Below are 22,702 nucleotides of genomic sequence, written 5' to 3' on the forward strand. Positions count from 1 at the left end.
GGTATAAATTAGTTTTACGGGCGGCAGATATATCAGACCAGACGCTATTAACGGTTACAACAATGGTATAATCAGATAGTAAATAATTTATTTCTCATCTCAGATAGGGATGCACGATATATCGGCGGCCGATATATTATTAGCCGATAAGTGAAAAAATGAAAATATTATTATCGGTCCGATAACAGAATTCTGGCCGATAATTTGCGCCGATATTTTTTAAAGTCCTAATTTAGGCCTACGTAAGGTCCGTCCTGCTACACTGAGCTACTTGAGCTTGGTTGGCTATACTTTTTCCTCAATATAATGTTAGCGGTGTGAATGTATTTCACCATATTTCATTTGGGAATCTGTGCATCTCCAAATCCTCTCGTGAATGATCCACCATTAACCTTAACAGAGCGGAGCTCAGCCCTATCTAGAGCCGTCTTGTGCTGGTGTGTTTGCACTTTACCGCGCTGGTCGGGGAAACAAATAAACAAACTCGTTAGTGGGACGAGTACATCAGTAGGCCTAGTTCTAAGTTGTGTTTTAGTATTATATTTGCATTACTTTAACTTGGGTTTTGTATTTTTACCTAGAAATATGCTAACCATTCGTGCTTCAGTTCCAGACAGGTCATCATAATAAGTTATTAAAACCTTCGGGGCTAACGCCTTTCATTTCTGCTGCAGCACAAGCTTTATTCAGTTACCCGCAGTTGAAACTAAACCTAAGTTTCCCTCACAAACTCTGATTTGGTCGCTATACTGTAGCTTATTCCAAGCTGAGCCGTTTATGAGCGTTTAGTCCTAAATGAAAACGATTCAAACTCTCTAGCCACTCACTCGCAATTCACTGACGTCAGGTTCACTTAAAGGAGCCACGCATACTGTAGGGCTAGGCTACTGTTATATTGTTGACTGCCGTACTATTGAGGACTATTATGAGTTCTGTCCATCATTTGGTGGTAGGTAAAATTACTGCAATAAAATTATTATTAAATGCTTTCCCCAAATCACTTTTCACATTTTTTTTTCAAGAGTAATATTATCGGTTATCGTATCGGTATCGGCCACAACAAACCAATAAATATCGGTTATCGTTATCGGCCCTAAAATTCCATATCGGTGCATCTCTAATCTCAGATCTACAAATTTAAGCAAAATAATGTCACACAAATTACATTTCAACAGATTCAGCAGCCATTACCGATGTTATCCGCAATCTTCTTCTACTTTTCACAGCTGTTTCAGACGTTGCTGCAAAGGATTATGGGTAGAAGGGAGCATGAAGTGTGCATCGATGCTGCCTCCAAAAATGACCGTTATTCAGGAAATCTTTGTTTCTTTATTATATCTTAACTAAATCTTTATTATATCTTAGAAGGCAGCTAAATTAGTTTTTTCGGTTTAAAACCGCACTTGCTGCCTTGCTCCCCAGTTAGATATCTTAAAAGGCAGCAGTTTTTACCGTTTCGAACAGACCAATAGTGAAATAAGAGTCAAAAAATCGTACGTACATACATACACAGTTAGGAACAAAATTATTCATACCCCTGGCAAATGTTGATCTAATGTTGGTTTTTCTTGACCAATATGTTTGTTCTGACTGAAAATGGCACTGCCACATGCCAAAAAGTTGTAAGTGGTAGAAAGAAGGGTTTTCATCATTTTTAAATTTTTTTATGAAAATTAACCAATACATTTCTAAAGCTATTATCCAGTCCCTCCAGGAATTCGTGATGTTGCGATCGCAACAATTAACGCAAATTCAGCAAATCTCCGCAAATTCTGGGCAATCTTGCAATTTTGTCCAAACACCGCAATACTTGCATCTCTCAACCTGGTGGTGCTAAACTATCTAGTCTATGAAAGTAAGTCAAGTCAAGTTTATACAGTGCATGTCATACACAGAGGTCATTCAACGTCATTCAAACAGTAATAGCAAATAAAACCATAGAAGGGCCATATACTGTAGTCAAAGAATAGTTAAAAAGGTAAAGATCATAATAAAAAGAAAACATAAAGCGCACAAGGTACCAGGTGAAATCGCAACTATTTTTGCCATTTTCACTTCCTTCCGCAAATCAGCCATTTTAGATTTCAACAATCTTAAAAAATCCTGGAGGGACTGATTATCCACTGTGGGTATGGTGTTCTGGTGGTTGAAATATTTTCACCCCATCCAAAAATCATGGATGCTGATCATGGATCACTGTTCTCTAAACATGCGCACCTCAACTTAACCTTTATAAGGACACACCTGGACAAAGAATTTAGCTATCGCTGGATTTTTTTACCCAGGGACATGAGATTGGCATAAAAAAAGCATTAAATCCCAATGACGTCATGGGAGGACTATGAAGGTCCTTGAATTGAGGCAGGTATGCATGTACGATGGCTGGTGCTGTAGATTTGGATACTGCTTTAAATAGTTTCGTTTGTATTATCAAAATAACTTTAAAGTGATGTTTTACTTGAAACTACAAAACACATTAAACAGTATGCCACCATTACATGTCCAAGGTTTGATTTTTGTTGTGGTTGCACTGCTTCTGAGATGGTGTCATGTAGCTCTGTGTGGTGTGTTGTGGTTGCACTGCTTCTGAGATGGTGTCATGTAGCTCTGTGTGGTGTGTCTCCTCAGATCACAAGTGGATTACACATCAGCTGCTGTTCTGAGGACTCACAGGACCAAAGGCCTCACTGGACCGGACAGGACACCAAGAGCAACAGGATCCCAAATACACACACACATACAGTCACACACAAGCACACACACACACACTTATGTGCCTTGGATTGAAACGCAGTTCAGCCCAGGGTATCCAAAGAAACATCCATCCAAGCACCTGTACAAGAACCAAACAGCACATTGGAGGACATCTGAATATCTGAAGAAGACAAAACCATACAAAGACAAAACCCATAGGACAAGGCGAGTCCTTCTGCGATGGATAACCATAACTCAATGCGCACACACACACACACACACGCTGAATGTCTGACATGTCGAGCGCTCTCTCTCCCTGGGTTCATATTAGTGGTTATTTTTTCCATCATATTTATAAAAACATGTCAGTTTTTAAAAAAAAAAACAATGTCACCTTCATGTAGTTCCAGGTGCTGATTGAAATGATTGCAGATCTGGTCGAACGGTCTATAACTTTAGGTGGCGCCAGCTGACGTTAATGGAAGGATCGATATGTTTTGCAAATGCAAATGTTTCTTGTAGGTGTTTAAGTTATGCGTGCTATTTCTGTGAGACAGTCATTCTTAGGATTTTCCCATCTGTTGTCATGTTCTGTGTTGAGAGTTGAGTGAGTAGTACAACTGACGTACAACGAGCCTTCTCCATGGTGATGTACAACGAGCCGTCTCCATGGTGATGTACAACGAGCCTTCTCCATGGTGCACCTCAGTCCTGTGCTGGAATACATGGACTAGGTGCTGCCCTTACCCCCTCTACCTCTCCATCCCTTACCCCCTCTACCTCTCCATCCCTTACCCCCTCTACCTCTCCATCCCTTACCCCCTCTACCTCTCCATCCCTTACCCACCCTGTCTCTCCATCCCTTACCCCCTCTACCTCTCCATCCCTTACCCCCTCTACCTCTCCATCCCTTACCCACCCTGTCTCTCCATCCCTTACCCACCCTGTCTCTCCACCCTTCTTTATCTCTCTCTTTCCTCTAGGTGCTGCCCTTACCCCCCTCTATCTCTCCATCCCTTACCCCCTCTATCTCTCCATCCCTTACCCCCTCTATCTCTCCATCCCTTACCCCCTCTACCTCTCCATCCCTTACCCACCCTGTCTCTCCACCCTTCTTTATCTCTCTCTTTCCTCTAGGTGCTGCCCTTACCCCCCTCTACCTCTCTACCCCTCTATCTCTACCCTTCTTTCCTCTCTCTCTCTCTCTCTCTCTCTCTCTCTCTGTCTGTCTGACTCACACACAGTACTGTCTTTCCTCTCTTGGTCTAAATAATGATTTTGAATGTAAATGTCAATAATGTTCATAGTATGTATTTGTATTTTGTTTTCTGTTGTGTTTGTTGAAAGTGGTATAGAAAGCATGTTATGTACAGTGATATTTTAAGATTTGATAAGCAGGCTCTTGGCTGTTCTTTAATTTTTTTTAGGACGACAGTGTTTGAATTTAAACATGGATGACATTCAAGGTAATACAGTATGCCTGTCATTTGGTATCATAGATATTTGTACAGCGTTTGGCCTTCAAAACTGTGTCAACACTTACAGAGAGATACAGTATATCTCATTGACAAATGGAGTGTGAATAAAAAAGTTGTGTCAGAGACATTGGTCGCTAATTGTCTACCTGATCTGAATATATAGTTGTAACAATTACAATACTTTTTACATCATATACTGGGCTCATGAGAAATAGTGTAGATTAATGATTTTTAGTTGACAGGTTTTTCCATAATAGTTAGTCGTTGTACCACTGCTAATACCAGCTGTTAAGTGTTCATCTTTAGATTATCTAATTATAGTGTTCATCTTTATGTAACACTCCCACTAGGCAGACTATTGAAAAACCTGTATTGTAGCCCACTATCATGAGCATCAGCAATACATGTCTAAGGTCACTCTCTCTCGCATATATAGGGTCAGGGTAGAGCTGAAGATGTCTGCCCGAACCCGACGGGACCGGACGGGTTCAGGCTTAATTTCTATCATTTCACGCGGGCTCGGGCTTGCGCGGTGGGCTAAATGAGCGGTCAGGTGATGCCTTTCGATTAGCTGCGAGAAAGATGCAAAAATGGATGCTGAGGAGGTGAAGTGGAGGATGGCCTCTGAGGAGGTGAAGTGGAGGCTGGCCTCTGAGGAGGTGAAGTGGAGGCTGGCCTCTGAGGAGGTGAAGTGGAGGATGGCCTCTGAGGAGGTGAAGTGGAGGATGGCCTCTGAGGAGGTGAAGTGGAGGCTGGCCTCTGAGGAGGTGAAGTGGAGGATGGCCTCTGAGGAGGTGAAGTGGAGGATGGCCTCTGAGGAGGTGAAGTGGAGGATGGCCTCTGAGGAGGTGAAGTGGAGGCCTCTGGCGGTTACGTTTTAGTTGCACCGGCAAAGAAAGCAAAGTCTGAGGTGTGGAAAAGTTTTGGCATGTACATAATGAGAATAATGAGCCAGAAGTCCAGAGGATGCAACATTCTGCAGAACGACAGGGAATTCGTTGCTGATAAGGCATGTTGATCAAAGCTGGTCTACACCTGCCAGTGCCCAGTATCAACCTACAATCACATCGTTTGTTACAGCAACAAAACCCAACCCTGCAAAGGTGAAACAAATGGTTTCGGAGAACAAGTGTGTCATCTTTTGCTGTAAAGACATTAGGCCTTTTAATATCGTAAATGGGGAGGGGTTTGAAGAGCTGGCGCAATAACTAATTAATGTCGTATGCGTATGGGAGGATTCCCGCAAACTTCAGAGTGCTGAGATGTTATGATGTTACAGAGGCTATTTTATTTCTTTGTTCCAACTTTCCAAGTGGCCTAGCCTACGTTAGTCATAAATAAATTATGTTAAAAAAAGTATAAATGACTCATTCTTGACAAAAGGAAAAGAGCTGCGTGCGTGCGGACATTTAAATAATGTGGGGCTGTAAACGGGTTCGGGCTTTTAAAAAGCTGTCAGTCTCAGGCTTGGGCTGATTTCATTCGGGCTTGGGCCTTGTTGGGCCTAACTTTTAAAGCCCGATTACAGCTATAGGTCAGGGTCTCTAAAGAGGCCTGTGGTAGCCTATGGAAATGTAGTACTATGAAATGCTGGATCATCAAACCTCCCTTGCAATAACGAAACATAACATTATGATCCCCCTCACGGGATCAAAAGAGTATATATACTTATACTTACTTATACTTTATTAACTGAATTGCAGGCTAAAGACTGTATGTAAATGCTGGATATCTTTGTATCATATAAAACTCCACCTTCACGTTAGCTTTACCTGTAAATGATAGCATACTTCTCCTCCAAACCGCAAAGCTAAGCATAATGCCCAGTCAAGACATAAATAACATTTATTTGACAAAACAATTCAATAATTTTGTGAATGTAATATCCCACATACACACATGACATAAAAGTAAAAGAAAAATACTCAGGTTTAAACACACACACAGACAGTCTGGGGTACCCATTCATTGACGAGCAGTGTTGGGAATGTTACTTTAAAAAAGTAATTAGTTATAGTTACTCACTACTTGTTCCAAAAAGTAACTGAGTTAGTAACTGAATTACTCTATGATAAGAGTAACTCGTTACCAGGGAAAGTAACTATTTGCGTTACTGTTAAAAAAAAAAGTTGCTATATGTCAAAGAATTTGGATTTTTTGAGCAGTTTTGAAAAGCCAGTTGAAATTAGTAGAACAGACAGGTGTTTGTAGGCTACATAACTCTCGATTAGATAGATAGATAGATAGATAGATACTTTATTGATCCCCAAGTGGAAATTGTACATCGACAGACCTACGGTTGACTTCAGCCTGTGTCATAGGTTTTTGTTGTGAGGCAGAAAGATCTAGCTTTTGCTGCTTGGAGGACATTGCTCCGAGTCCTTCTTTGCTAGTGGATGGCGAGCTATCATCTCTGGTGGAGGGGGGCTATCGGTGTTTTTGGCCACTAGCGTGTGTGAGATGCCTCATTAAATTAGAGTTGCTTACAACGGATGTCGACTAAGTCTTCGCTCCTGGACATAATGTACACATTACATGCACGTTCTTGCCTTTGACCACAATGAATTTGAAGTAGTGCTTATATCTCCACCTTGAAAATGCCAACTTTTCATCGGATTGCTCCTGACCTCTGCTGTTTCATCGAATCTCTACTTTAGCTGTTGCGTGTGTGTGGCGCGTGTGCTGGCAAGTGTGTAAAAACACTGGCTCTGATTGGCTATCATGAAACATGACTCTGCCTTAGCCAATCCTAATCGCTTACGTCGTTATTAACCCACCTCCTCACTAGCTGTGAGCCAGGGGTGCGTTCGGATTACACAGTTTATTCAATCAATGCAAAGTAAGTAACGCACCGCATTTAACGTCCAGTAACGTTAACGGCGTTGTAACGTTGTAAAAAGTAATTAATTACATTACTCCGTTATTGACAAATTAACGCCGTTATACTTAAACGCCGTTACTCCCAACACTGTTGACGAGCATGTTGGAGCTCTTCACGAACGAGCGTTCTCTCTACTCACATAGCCATTGCATTGTGGACACTATTCGTAAGTAAGCAAGGTAGCGCCAGCTGAAGGAAAGGCTAGCATTAGCCTACTCAGATCGCTGCCTCATCCTCACCAATGGATGCACAGGTCTTGACACAGGTCCCTCCCCGTCATCTTGTGGAATCATGTCCACATTAAAGTAGCCTACACTTCCTCGCGATGGTCTATGGCATAGACTGTATTCAGGGCCTGAAGTTAACTTTTTTGGCCACCAGCCACTGTGGCAGGTGAATTTTGAAATCCACCTGCCACAGTGGTTTTTTACCAGCCAAAATTATTTTGTGCCCAAAATAAAGGTGAACGACTCAGAAAATGCATAAGAATGGTTCTTGAACTTGTACAGAATACACATTACAGTACTCAAGTAAAAGTAAAAAAGTACTTTGTTAATAAATTACTCAAGTAGGTCTAACAAGTTACTTTTTTGTAGGCCTACATTTTTATATTTTTGATGGACCTTTAAAGGGATACAAAAGTATCCTTTATGCCTATTTGCTTTTCTCCTCCTCTGTAGGCTAATCATATAGTCAAACATATTTTAAAAGCCCAATTCAAATAAATTTTATTTAATATACTTTGTCATAGCCAGAATAAGCATTACGTGGCTATGGATTGAAAAGCAGTCTTCCAATACATTGCAGCTGATTCTTCTGCTTTGCATTGCTAGAAGTCTGGTTATAACTCCACCATACATAGACAATGTAACCTAAAAACAATGGCTATATTATGGGTAGACCTATATTTAGGCTATAATAGCCTAGGCATATCCACTCGGGCAGAGCGACAGAGCAGGCTATCTGTTTTCTCAGCCGACCGTCTCATGTCATGTCCTGCAACATAAATGAATGCTAGGCTTTTTCTAACTTGTATGCTCGATTTCCAGTGCATTTGATTTGCTTGTAAATTAAGTTGTAGGCCTACTTTCCTTGTCCAATGTGATTGTTGAACGATGCTGGCCAGAAATGAATATACGTGAAAGTTTCCGTGTCATGTCATAGCCTACCTCTAGTCTCGTTGCTACTCTGGCAGCCTCGCCAGAAGATGCAGCAACTGTACGTCATTGTGTTAACTGAGCTGTTAGCTAGGCCAGGCATTACTTTTATAATCGTGGGCTAACGCATTCTGAAGCCCTGTTTCTTTTCTCCTGGGAGAGGTGCGCTTTTCTTCTTCGAGATACTTTCTCCAATAATAAACTTGTACTCGTAATGTAAGGCAATTGAAATGTAGCGGAGTAAAAGAGTAGATTATTGGCTCAAAAATTTACTTCAGTAAGAGTAGAAGTAGGCTACCGTTTTGAAAAAGGAAAGTCGTTTGCCGTTCCTCGAAAAAAATTTTTTAACGCGTTACGGTGTGTTTCCACACAACGAAATTTCGCGTCGCTCTCATTGAGGTTGAATGGAGACGAAATTCGCCCTAGTTGGGCGAAATGAAAGCGAATCGCCGAGGCAGGCGAAACAAAGTTGGCCAAAGTTTAACTTTATTTAAATGAGGACCAATCGAGAACCAATCAGGTCCGCGTCTTTGTGTTTGGAGGCGGGAGTTACAAAAAAGTCTGACCAAGATGGCGGAGACTACCTGAGCTGTAACACGAACATTTGTATGTGATTAAAATGTTTCTACACGAACATTGGCACTTGTATCAACACGAATTGTGGTTTATATGCCACACGAACTTAGTCAGAGCACATACACCACTAAATAGACCACTATATATGTTAGTTTAAGCACTCGATCTTTTTAGCTAGCTGACAGGCGAAATGCTAGTATTTTAGGACATTGGATTGCATTGTAAACCTAGCTAGACAGCTAGGCTACATGCTGCAACACAGGTATGAAATATATTATGTCTTTGTGACCTTGTTGTTTCTATGAACATGAATTGTTGTTTATAGGAAACATCAACTTAGTCGAGGCATAAAAACCCCTGGATATCTTCATTAAGTACTTAAACGTTTGAATTAGCTGATTAGCCTAATTAGCTCGCTTGCCACCACTGGCTAGACACTGCAGTCTAGGTTAGCGGTTTCGCCGTCACGCCCCCGAGGCGAAATTTCGCTGGCCGAAAATCGCGAGGTGTTTCGCTGTGTGGAAACACACCGTTAGGCTACTACCCACCCCTGCAAATGGGTTTGATCTCGCTTTCTCCGAGTCTACAAACGGCAATCTGGACAGTGCATCTCCTTGCTCAGTGTTGTGTTGTCTTATTGGCTACCCGCCAACGTGGCAGGTACATTGACAGTTTCACCCGCCAATCACAAAAGTTACCCGCATTTGGCGTGTGGGCGGGTGCCAATTTCATGCCCTGACTGTATTAGAACAGTCTATGGTCTGTGGTCCATGTAGCAGGGTAAACGTTAGCTAGCTGCGAATCTGGAATTTCATAGCTAGAAATGCTAGCTGCTAACTTTTACCCAGGTAAAATTAAATCCTATCCTCCAGAGGAATACGTCCCAAAACACGTAAAGGAAATATTATAGAAAAACTGAGACCTATCTAAACATATCTAATATCTAAATATGTATTACTATTCAATTCCTTTCTACATATCTAAACTAATTAACACCTTCATCCAAACTTATTTTCCGTCTCCTCAGCACTGCAGGCTCTAGAGAGCCGAAGTCCCGCCCTTTCCGTTTGCCTCCATGGGACCTATCTTTCAAAACATTTTGAACGCCAGTCTATGGCGAAAAAGAAATTATTTTCTGGTCCCAGTTGACTTGTGCCTTGAATTACCCATATGATGTTTGTCAATTTTAAAGAAAATTTTTCATGTAAAGACATTTGCAGTTTGTTTCGTAACTATTGAATTACAACATTGCGAAAGATCGTAATTCCAACGACTATAGACCTCTCCAGAATATATCCCGCCTCCTAACTTCCGTATCCATCCAACTTCCGGGCGTGGATTGTCTATGGGAAATAACATGGCGTTTTGAAAGATCGTACCTGTCAAACTCTGTAGGTGACAAAGTAGAAAAAGCTGCTGGGCAGATTGGCCTACACACTTCTGCCATCTAGATTCCACTGGATTTTTTTATTTTCGGTGCCGTTTAAGTAGTATAGTCTATAGTATACTACTTAAACGGCACCGACAATCAAAAAATCCAGTGGAAACTATATGGCAGAAGTGTGTAGGCCAATCTGCCCACCAGCTTTTTCAACTTCGCTACCTACAGATGTTTTACCGGTATGATATTTCGAAACGCCATGTTATTTCTCATTGACCTCTCCAGAATAAGTCCCGCCTCCGTAACTTCCGTATCCATCCAACTTCCGGGCGTGGATTGTCTATGAGAAATAACATGGCGTTTCGAAATATCATACCGGTAAAACATCTGTAGGTAGCGAAGTTGAAAAAGCTGGTGGGCAGATTAGCCTACACACTTCTGCCATATAGTTTCCACTGGATTTTTTGATTGTCGGTGCCGTTTAAGTAGTGTACTATAGACTATACTACTTAAACGGCACCGAAAATCAAAAAATCCAGTGGAGACTAGATGGCAGAATTGTGTAGGTCAATCTGCCCAGCAGCTTTTTCTACTTTGTCACCTACTGAGTTTGACAGGTACGATCCTTCAAAACGCCATGTTATTTCCCATAGACAATCCACCCCCGGAAGTTAGATGGATACGGAAGTTAGGAGGCGGGATATATTCTGGAGAAGTCTATAGACAATAGGGGAGTTCGACTTGCGGCAGATCTGTGCAGATCTGACTTGATGTGATGCATGCTGGGTTGAACACAATGCATACTGGGATGGACGCAATGCATACTGGTTAGAAATTCTGTCCGACTTCTGTCAGCCGGGGAGGGACTTACCACCGTGACACCATGTCACATGGCCTTAAAATATCGCGGGAGTCTTACCTAGCGTTCATGGGCTTCGTAAAAACCTTTCTCCGAGTGAAAACATCATCATTCCGCGTCATTCACGTCACTTAATGTGTGAGTCAGAGGTCGGAAACTGGGGCTAGATTTTGCTAACAGAGTTGCCCAGTTAGGGGCTCGTCATCACTTTTGTCGTCACGTTGTAGTTCGTTTGTAGTCCATGTGGCCTTTCATGTCCAACAGTTTTAATGTGAACTTGGGAATTTGCCCTTTTTATCACTTGAAAGCTGCATATCTTTCTTTCACGAGCATCTTACACTATAGTTTAAGCAAATACAGTTGTTTGTTTAGGATTAGTGAGTGTATGTTTTAACCTTTGTTGTGGCATCCGTGTTTGTCACACATTCCGTTGGCAAAGCACATGAACACTTGCTGTCGGAAAAACAAAGTAGCCATGGGGGCGGTCCTTGTCATTCTGAGGTGCTCTGAATGCACCATTAGCCTGCAGACAGATCTTGCAGTTGCCTTCCACGAGCTGAAACACGCCCTCATGACGTCAGTTCAAAGACGTGATAGGGCCATTTGGGAGGAATGTCCTCATGACGATTATGACTAGAGGCTCATGCTGCTTCCTTATGTTGGAATATGCGAAAATAAACAGAAATCGAAGGGATACCTTCTTATACGTGATTTCTGCAACAATGGTAGGCACTGAAAATGTTTGGATATTCTGTTATTTTCTGCTGTTGGCTAAATAGATAGACACACATATTGACCTCTCCAGAATAAGTCCCGCCTCCGTAACTTCCGTATCCATCCAACTTCCGGGCGTGGATTGTCTATGAGAAATAACATGGCGTTTCGAAATATCATACCGGTAAAACATCTGTAGGTAGCGAAGTTGAAAAAGCTGGTGGGCAGATTGGCCTACACACTTCTGCCATATAGTTTCCACTGGATTTTTTGATTGTCGGTGCCGTTTAAGTAGTATACTATAGACTATACTACTTAAACGGCACCGAAAATCAAAAAATCCAGTGGAAACTAGATGGCAGAAGTGTGTAGGCCAATCTGCCCAGCAGCTTTTTCTACTTTGTCACCTACAGAGTTTGACAGGTACGATCTTTCAAAACGCCATGTTATTTCCCATAGACAATCCACGCCCGGAAGTTGGATGGATACGGAAGCTAGGAGGCGGGATATATTCTGGAGAGGTCTATAGGGGAAACATTGGGGAAACATGGGGGAAACAACAATATTGAATTTATGTGCTACAATGCAGGCCTGTTAACTGTATGACAACAGTGGTTTGTTTAAACTACATCATAAGAATTTATTTCGTCAGTCATCATGCTCATTTTAATGAGTAAGAATGAAAGTTCTGCTGTGTTTATTGCAAACAACATTCCGCGATATCTCCCGCGAGTCACGTCCATAGACAATAGGGGAGTTCGACTTGTGGCAGATCTGTGCCATAGACAGTAAAAGAAATGGACGAACAGACTCCGTCGTTTTCAATGGGAGGGCACTGAGTCAAATAGAACGATTTTTCAGTTGGTCCCCCCAGTACTGCGCAGACTCACACTTAACTTTGTGACGTTAGCCATAAAACTGAATCTTGTAACTCATATGATAGATACACAGAAATTCTTCTCACACTTCCTTCGCCTTCAAAGTCATCAAAGTTAAACATTTATTTATGTAGCCTATTATTATTAATATCATCCTCACCAAGTCGAGTTAATGTTGAAGCTACCATACATGATCATCTTCAAAAACAGTCATGCTAAAACAAAACAAAGTTATAGCCTTGAAGCTAGTTTTCTTTCCACTTTTCCGACCTACCATCGAAAACCTCTGAAATGATTAGTGCCCTTTTTAAAAAAATTAGGTTTACTTTTTTATTATTATTAGGTTCCCTCTGTGTAATGCTTTACCTTAACATACGGTCGTGTATGCTAAGTTTTGCTTATGAGTTACCGTCATAGACAGTAAGGTGGACTGAGCTTCTTATCCAAACAATACGGTTATCTCCCTACGGCGCGAAAGAGAGATTACGTCAAAGCTAGCTTCCCTCCAACCGAACAAGCTAACCGTTCTTCTTACGGGTAACCAACGTTACGGACGAGGTAGTGTAGTCTGTTTTGCCTTTGTAGTGTTTATGTGGATTACACAGAAGCTACAATATCGGCACAGGATATATGTTATATGAAGTTATGGTATTTAAAAAAAATCCTACAATGAATGGACTTCAATGGGAGTTAGCAGAGAAGTGGTCCCTCCAGCCTACGTCGATTCTTCTACTTCCGGGAATTCGCCTGCCCCCTTGATCTGTGCAGATCTGACTTGATGCGATGCATGCTGGGTTGAACACAATGCATACTGGGATGGACGCAATGCATACTGGTTAGAAATTCTGTCCGACTTCTGTCAGCCGGGGAGGGACCTACCACCGTGACACCATGTCACATGGCCTTAAAATATCGCGGGAGTCTTAAAGCCCGGTTATACTCGACGCACCCGACCTGTAGCGCGACAATGTGATATCACAGAAGCGCCGTAACCATTTATACTCGCGCGTCGTGGTCACGACACTAGTTGCAATATTCTCCTGAACAGAGGTGTCGCTGTTGTGAAAAGACTAACGTTAACTACTTACACAGCAGAAGAAGCTGCAGTAAGAAACACCAGTAGCTAGCCTCTGTGATGGTACTTCAGACTTTGGTTGCTACTATTCACAACTACCATCATCATTATCATGTAGTTTCCAAGGTGTGTGCACAGGTAGATAAATAGATAGATAGATGGATATATAGATAGGTACTTTATCCTCCCGAGGGAAATTTTAATAATTTAAACAGTTTAGTTAGCTGGCTAGCTAGCTAGCAGCTGGCTGAGTTTGTGTAATTTCCTGAACTGGAAAGAGATTTTGTTCAGGCCTTAATAGATATCCTTTATTTGAAAATAAATCGTTTCTATTCTTTCCTCTTAATTCCATGTGTTGCAACTCTCACTGGTAACTTTGTTAACTTATCCAGCAAACTATTAAAAATTCACGACTGTAACAAAACACTGCAACTGGCTTGCCCTCGAACTAGTCCATCTTCCTGTTTCCGCCTGGTCGCGCTCGTCTGAAAAAAAATGAGTGGTGCGCTACCGTGTGCTACACGGCCAAAACCCTGGCGCGCCAGAGAGATCTACGTCATTTTGACGTCACGTTTTCGCGCTACCGGTCCGGTGCGGCGAGTATAACGAGGCCTTTAGCCTGCAGACAGATCTTGCAGTTGCCTTCCACGAGCTGCACGAGCTGAAACACGCCCTCATGACGTCAGTTCAAAGACGTGATAGGGCCATTTGGGAGGAATGTCCTCATGACGATTATGACTAGAGGCTCATGCTGCTTCCTTATGTTGGAATATGCGAAAATAAACAGAAATTGAAGGGATACCTTCTTATACGTGATTTCTGCAACAATGGTAGGCTAGCCTACTGAAAACGTTTGGATATTCTGTTATTTTCTGCTGTTGGCTAGATAGACACACATATAGGGAAAACACTTGATATTGAATTTATGTGCTACAATGCAGGCCTGTTAACTGTATGAAAACAGTGGTTTATTTAAACTACATCATAAGAATTTATTTCTTCAGTCATCATGCTCATTTTAATGAGTAAGAATGAAAGTTCTGCTGTGTTTATTGCAAACAACATTCCGCGATATGGCTATAGATGGCTCCCGCGAGTCACGTCAGGCAGACTGTAGCCTTTCTGTCCGGGATGAGCTGCCCTCTGTTGTAGCTCCTCCCGGCTAGGCTCTGAAGATCACGTTTACGTAGTAAGCCAGACCAAGTCAGACTCAGCCGAAGTCAAACAAGCCTAATCCACGCCCGGAAGTTGGATGGATACGGAAGTTACGGAGCCGGGACTTATTCTGGAGAGGTCAATAAACCCATCAGTCACGCTAGTGACATTAGCTCATTCACAGGAACACTAGATTGTACAAGCATACCAGCAACAGGTCTTAATTGGGCTTTCCTTGCCGATGAAAATACCATGAGTCAGAGGATTAAACACATCAGGTAAGTTGTATCCGTCCATAGACTGTACATTAGATACTGTTAAGTGACATAGCAGGCAGCAAGATGCAACCGTTAACTAGCATAACAGCTAATCTTATCGTTTCATTACGTTGGTGACGTACATCGTTCGAGATGTAGTCCACTGAACGGATTCGCACAAAACCAACATAACTTTTGAAGTCTATAGAACAACAGTACTTTCTTGACGTGAAAAATTATCTTTTAAATTCACACACATCATATGTGAAATTCGTGGCACAATTCAAACTGGACCAAAAAATAATTGTTATCTCTCCATTAACTCCCGTTCATATTTTTTTGAAAGATAGGTCCCATGGACCGGAAGTAGAAGGGCGTGACTTCGGCTCTCTCTGGCCATCTGCCTAACGTCAGAGCCCTTCTAAGGAGAGCCTCCCCACTCTCTATTAATCCCATATAAACCGAATTTGGCTGCAGTTCACCAGAGTTCACCTAGATGGCGATCGCGGGCGAGTCCAAAATACATGGGGTCCTATGGAGCTACATGGCTACATTTGTTGTTTTCACCTATTTAACAACTGAAACCCTCAGATTTTATTTTATTTTTCGCAAAATGGATATGGATTTTCAATCAAAAGTGAAATAATCCGGGAGTCATGTCCTTTCGTTTTCTTACAGGTTGGGTCGTTGTTGCCCATAACACGCTAGCATTGATGCTATGCTATGCTATGATCATGCTAATGAATGACGTCATTGGCACGTTTGAAAGGCTTTTTAGAACAATTAAGTGACTTTAAAAAAATATAATACTCAACCAAGTGCATTGTCTTGGCCTCCCCTTTCCAATACAATATTCAAATTACTTGAAAGAAAATTATATCCCGAGAAAAGTGGATTTTGAGGGGTACAGCTCCATAGACCTCCATTCATTCTGGACTCGCCCGTGAGCGCCCCTAGATGCAGTACCACACCGGAAGAGTTCCGAGAGTGAAGGTTCTCCCCTTATTAGACATTCTCTGCTAACGTAGACAATAGGCGTGTTCGACTTGAGGAAGATCTGTGCAGATCTGACTTGATGTGATGCATGCTGGGTTGAACACAATGCATACTGGGATGGACGCAATGCTTGCTGGTTAGAAATCCTGTCCGTCTTCTGTCAGCTGGGGAGGGACTCTTAGCCTGCAGACAGATCTTGCAGTTGCCTTCCACGAGCTGCACGAGCTGAAACACGCACTCATGACGTCAGTTCAAAGACGTGATAGGGCCATTTCGGAGGAATCTCCTCATGACGATTTTGACGGGAGTCTCATGCTGCTTCCTTATGTTGGAATATGCGAAAATAAACAGAAATCGAAGGGATACCTTCTTATAAGTGATTTCTGCAACAATGGTAGTCTAGCCTACTGAAAACGTTTGGATATTCTGTTATTTTCTGCTGTTGGCTAAATAGATAGACACACATATAGGGGAAACACTTGATATTGAATTTATGTGCTACAATGCAGGCCTGTTAACTGTATGACAACAGTGGTTTATTTAAACTACATCATAAGAATTTATTTTGTCAGTCATCATGCTCATTTTAATGAGTAAGAATGAAAGTTCTGCTGTAGTTATTGCAAACAAAATTCTGCGATATCTCCCGCGAGTCACGTCAGGCAGACTGTAGCCTGTCTGTCCGGGATAAGCTGCCCTCTGTTGTAGCTCCTCGTTTACGTAGAAAGCCAGACCAAGTTAGACTCAGTCCATCTCAAACAAGCCTATTAGGCAGAAAATAACAGAATATCCAAACGTTTTCAGTAGGCTAGACTACCATTGTTGCAGAAATCACGTATAAGAAGGTATCCCTTCGATTTCTGTTTATTTTCGCAGCTCGTGGAAGGCAACTGCAAGATCTGTCTGCAGGCTAAGACTCCCGCGATATTTTAAGGTCATGTGACATGGTGTCACGGTGGTAAGTCCCTCCCCAGCTGACAGAAGACGGACAGGATTTCTAACCAGCAAGCATTGCGTCCATCCCAGTATGCATTGTGTTCAACCCAGCATGCATCACAGATCTGCCTCAAGTCGAACACGCCTATTCTCTGCTAACGTCTAGCTCGTGAACACGTAAACAAAATATCATTCGCCAAAATAAAAGTCCCCTATTAAGTAATTTGTGACAAGGTTATATGTATCATACACAGCACATCGAAGTAAATCACTGGTAAGTATTAGATATTTAATATTTTTTTCTCTAATTTATCTAATTCTTAACACTGTATTTCAAGAAGTAAAACCATATATTTACATTATCTGGCATCATCTTCAACACCACTACCACCCAGTGGCGCCACCGGCTTTTACGCTCTTATCTTGTGAAGGCCATAGAGCTTGGCTCCAAAACGCTAGCCTATATCCTCCATTTTAACACATTTTTTATTTTATTTTCGGAACTGTAATTGGGTAATTGTTATTTACTCAATCAAAACAACACAATTGCACTTTTATTTATTACCTTAAAAACACAATTAAATAACATATTAGGGTTTTCAAAAATGGATTTATAGCAGATCTTCATAATGCTATAGGCTATATCGCTTTCAAGACAGGCTAGGCTACCCATATCTGAGAAAGTATGATGTGATCATATATCTTAGGTCGGCCTTTATATTAAGGAAAATACTTTCTGTCTGGATCCATGTCACCTATAGCATGCTAGTTTTTCCTACTAAATACATTAAAGATAAAGCATAGGTAGAGCCTGTTAAAACATGAAGGGTTAACTACTGTATGATTTAATGGTGTCAACTCTCTCTTGCCCTTCTCAAGAAACCCGCGGAAACCTCCGGTTCTTCTGAGGCCGACACCTGGTATGCTGACAGACCAGTGAGTCACGTAGCGGCTCGAGCAGCGTCTCTCTCCCAGCTGATGCCACTATCGCCCACCTGCACAGACGTAAACACCTCTCCAGAGGCGAGCCGAGACAGAACACCCCCCCCCCCCCACCCCCAGCTGGGCCTCTCCCTGAATGCGTCTCTCGCCACATGAGTCTGCCAGGGGAGGTGTGTGGTTACACTTATTAGAACAGCCCCCTGAGGCTGCACCATCCCAACTCATACGTCTGAACCATTGTAGTCATCTCAAGAATGCGCCAGAACATTTTTGGCTCGGGGAAAAAAAGTACATTCTGATTGAATGTTATACTGCCAGCTTTGAATCACTGAATATAGCAGTATTCAGAATAACTGCTGAATAACTAGCATGGTCTTTTGTCGTTCCAGAGTTAAAGTCACAATCTGACCCATGACCTTTTTTTAGCCACCAGCCCCATAGGGCAGTAAGACAGATGGCTCTGCTAAAATCTCCCCTCCTCTCTCCACGCTTGGTAGAGACTTTTGATTTACTTTTTCTGTTGTTCTCTTTCCCCCTCAGGGTGTTTGCTGTATACCAGGTCGTAGAGATATCATTACTTTTTCCAGGGATCCCTGCAGGTTTGTGTGAAGAGCAGGGGAAAGTTGTGTGTGTGTGTGTGTGGGGGGGGGGGGGGGGGGGGGGGGCTCTTTCCAAGCATAAAAAAAGCAAAAGAGTTCCACCTGTCTGTGTCCGTCTCGATGCGTCTCTCAGGCCGGCCCCTGCAAACATATCAACACGGAGTGCAGCTGACTCAAGCCCCTGAAAAAAGAGCGTGGTACAATTTGCCATCTTGCGCCATAAATACCTTCCCCTCTGTCAAATGGGGTTAATTTTAGCCCCTGCTCAGGGCATGAGCGCTGCACACAGGCGGCCAGGGTTAAAACTTGCACCAGTCTCTGGTCAGCCAACAGGGCAGCTCTTCCCTGCTCCTTCCCCCGTCGCTCCAGCGGTTTCTTGATTTCCCACGGCAGCATGGCCGACCCCAGCGAGCGGGACTCCTTCACGGACGACATCGACGAGGACGAGCTTCTCGCCGGGCTCTCGGCCGAGGAGCTCAAGGAGCTGCAGAGCGAGATGGACGTCATCGCCCCCGACGAGAGGGTCCCTGTCGGCCTGAGACAGAAGAGCTCGGCTGCTCAGCGGACGGTCAAGGGTGAGGCCTCACACAACACTGGTCCACACAACAGCACAGGACATCTGCTGTCATCTAAACATTTACTGTATGCCTGTTGAAATGTGGAATCTTTTCTGATATCTGAAAACTTATTTACTAAACCAAACTATGCTTTTGAGGGACTGGATTTATATAGCTATACAGCCAGGAAGACAAGACTATAGATAAGCTATTTCTGATTAGAAAGAGGCTACTACATACAGTACAAAACAATTAAGAGGACTTTCCTCTGTAAACTATTGACATGTGTATAACAACAGCAACATTTCAGACAACACATCTACTGTATGTGTATACACTATAGCACTGTGTATATCAGACAACATTGATCAGCAACATGAATAAAGCTGTCTCTGTGGCTTGTTAAAGGACAGTAATCAGTGATCAGCAACATGAATAAAGCTGTCTCTGTGGCTCGTTAGAGGACAGTGATCAGTGATCAGGGACATGAATAAAGCTGTCTCTGTGGCTCGTTAGAGGACAGTGATCAGTGATCAGGGACATGAATAAAGCTGTCTCTGTGGCTCGTTAGAGGACAGTGATCAGGGACATGAATAAAGCTGTCTCTGTGGCTCGTTAGAGGACAGTGATCAGGAGTCCGAGTGTGGGGACGATGATGAGGACGAGATCTTGGCCGGCCTTTCTGCCGAGGAGCTGAAGCAGCTGCAGAGCGAGATGGACGTCATCGCGCCGGACGAGAGGGTGCCAGTGGGACAGAGACAGAGGGACCAGACTGAGAAGGCCCCCACAGGCACATTTGACCGCCGGTCACTAGTGGACTACATGTACTGGGAGAAGGAGTCCAAACGCATGCTGGACGAGGAGAGAGTCCCCGTGACGCTACTGCCCAGTGAGGTGGGGCAGTGTTGATATTTACTCACCCAGTCCTTACTGTCCATTACTATTCCATTTGCATGCTTTAATCATGGGGTAGCGTTACACTGAAACACGTTTATGGGAAAATAATCAACATGATATTTACATTTTTGATATGATATTTACAGTTGTAACTGTGAGTGAAGTGATGTGAATTTGAATGAGATGTGTTTATCTCTTCAGAAAAAGATGAGAGAAGCTGCTGAGCAGAAGGAGCAGGTGGAGGAGGAGGAGGAGGTGCCAGACGGTGTTGACGAGGTGGAGTACGTCTACGAGGAGGTGGTGGAGGAGGTGGAGGCGGAGGACGGGCAGGTGGGGGAGGAGGTGATCGAGGAAGTCATCGAGGAGATCATAGAGGAAGTGGTCGACGTCAAGGAAAAGACACAGGAGGAGACGCAGGAGGAGACGCAGGAGGAGAACAAACAAGCCGAGTGTGCCGAAACACAGGACAAGAAGGAAGCGGCCATCACAGGAGCGAAGGACAGTCCACCCCTGGAGGCTGGGGAGGGGGCGGAGCCGCAGGGCAGGTTTGAGGACTGGGTCCCAGAGAAGGAGGAGAGGGTCATCTCCAAGCTGAAAATTCCAAAGCTGGCCCTTGGCGGGAACGCCTTGAAGTTGACAGCCAGGCCATCAGGGAACGAAACCAACCTGGACAGCACACTGCACAAGATCCGCAACAACAACCCCGCGGTCACCGAGGTCAACCTGAACAACATCGAGAACATTCCCAAGGACATGCTGCTGGACTACGTGAGCGCGCTGAAGAAGAACAAGCACGTGAGGACGTTCAGCCTGGCCAACACAGGTGCGGACGAGACCACGGCCTTCTGCCTGGCCAACATGCTGCGCGAGAACAAGAGCGTCGCCACGCTCAACATCGAGTCCAACTTCATCACGGGCAAGGGCATCATCGCCATCGTCCGCTGCCTGCAGTTCAACGAGACGCTGACCGAGCTGCGCTTCCACAACCAGAGACACATGCTGGGTCACCACGCCGAGATGGAGGTGTCGCGCCTGCTGAAGGCCAACCACACACTGCTCAAGATGGGCTACCACTTCGAGCTGCCCGGCCCGCGCATGGTGGTCACCAACCTGCTGACCCGCAACCTGGACCGCCAGCGGCAGCTACGGCACGAGGAGCAGAAGCTGAAGGACGTCAAGCAGCAGCACGAGCTGCTGGACATGTACGAGGCCAGCCTCAACCTGCCGCCCGGCCTGCTGGACATGCTCAGCGGCTACCTGCCCCCCGACGAGCTACTCGCTCAGCTGCAGCACCACCACCAGCTGCTGCAGCAGCAGCAGACGCATCAGGAGGCCCCCGAGCCCAGCGGAGCCTCCCCCGAGCCTGGCCCAGATCTGCCCCAGCTCCGCAAGACCCAGAACCTGCACAGCGCCGCTCCCAAGCCCGCCGGCTCTGACCCGGGCAGCCTCATCAAGGACGTGCAGCTGAAGAAGACGCCCAAGAAACGCGACCCCTTCCTGGACGCTGCGGAGGAGAGGCGGCCCAGGGCCAGCGTCCAGCTGCGGAGGACGGCGCGGCCGACGGACGTGTGGGGCACCAGGGAGAGCGCGCTGATGGCGGACGAGCGCGCCAACCTGAAGGACATGCTTAAGACTCTGAAACCAGTGCCACGGCGACGGGTACCGCCCAGAGTGGAGATGACGCCGCGCGACGAGCTCCTCAGCGAGATCCGCCAGAGCAACGTGGCCTACCTCAAAGCGGTCAGTTCAGCCAGGAGCCTCGAGCACAAGCACCACACACACACGTCACACACACCACTCTTACACAAGCCCAACAGATGGCCACGTTCAAACTGTCCACCGAGGAAGCACATTTTAAACCAAACTGCTGCTGATCCATTTAATCATTTAATGATACAGCTGAGGTGGTCTCATGAGGTGGTGTTATAAGTGTAAGACAGGATTTCACTCTCATAATGTGTTATTATAAGTGTAAGACAGGATGTCTGATACCACGTTTGCTCCAGTGATACGATATATATCAGAGAAATGGACTACACATCTTTGTTTAGAATTAGAGTTTATCATGAGGTGCTAATTACTGTATTCTGTTTGCAGGTCCCCCTCCCAAAAGAGCTGGAGTCGAGCGAAACCAGTCTTTTCTAAAGGATGAGAAACCAGTCTTTTCTAAAGGATGAGAGACCAGTCTTTATTCTAAAGGATGTTCTCATAGCTGTAGCTGGACAGTCCACCATAACTGTGTCCGTCCGAGACGATCATCAAAGTCACCTTATTATGGAGCATATGCCCACACATGTAGAATATGGATGCTCATATTGGAGTTTTTTATGTTGTGAAGACATTTGTCAAACAATTGTGTGTTTTACTTGCTATGTTTGTTTTATAATGCATTTAATATCCTGTTGTAATAAAGTGAACTCTAGTTTAGACCGTTATAGTCACGAGAATGATTCATTACCCAAACTCATTTCACGTCTCCTGTTCAGCAAACATTCATTTCCATTGTATTGGGTTTTATTGAGTACAGTGACTTCCCTCCAGTTGCACCTCTACATTATTGCTACCTCCCGCTGTGTAGAAATGAAAACAGTCCCATCATACGAGCTCCTCGCAGCACACTGGCCCCAGAGCGTTCTGCCCACAAAACACTTCTATCGTGTAATCCTCTCC

General features: G+C 44.0%; 2 protein-coding genes across 2 annotated transcripts in view; both read left to right on the forward strand.

The window, feature by feature from the left end:
* Positions 1–4,297, forward strand: part of frmd4bb (FERM domain containing 4Bb) — a 39,090-nt gene extending 34,793 nt beyond the window's left edge. The window contains exon 24 of the mRNA XM_076277508.1: positions 2,629–4,297. The gene's annotated coding sequence lies outside the window, so the exon portion shown is untranslated. The remainder of the gene's footprint in view (positions 1–2,628) is intronic.
* A 14,608-nt stretch (positions 4,298–18,905) lies between these two features.
* On the forward strand, positions 18,906–22,207 carry lmod3 (leiomodin 3 (fetal)). Its single transcript, XM_076277509.1, has 4 exons — positions 18,906–19,153; positions 19,755–20,029; positions 20,234–21,772; positions 22,130–22,207. The coding sequence occupies exons 1-4, from the start codon at positions 18,973–18,975 to the stop codon at positions 22,175–22,177; spliced, it is 2,043 nt and encodes a 680-aa protein (XP_076133624.1). The 5' UTR covers positions 18,906–18,972; the 3' UTR covers positions 22,178–22,207.
* Positions 22,208–22,702: the final 495 nt, after the last annotated feature.

The sequence above is a fragment of the Alosa pseudoharengus genome, unplaced genomic scaffold (assembly GCF_046254945.1).
Source record: "Alosa pseudoharengus isolate Yale_2024_CS ecotype anadromous, Long Island Sound unplaced genomic scaffold, YU_APseudo_1.1 YU_APseudo_1.1_scf_9, whole genome shotgun sequence".
Taxonomy (NCBI): Eukaryota; Metazoa; Chordata; class Actinopteri; order Clupeiformes; family Clupeidae; genus Alosa; species Alosa pseudoharengus.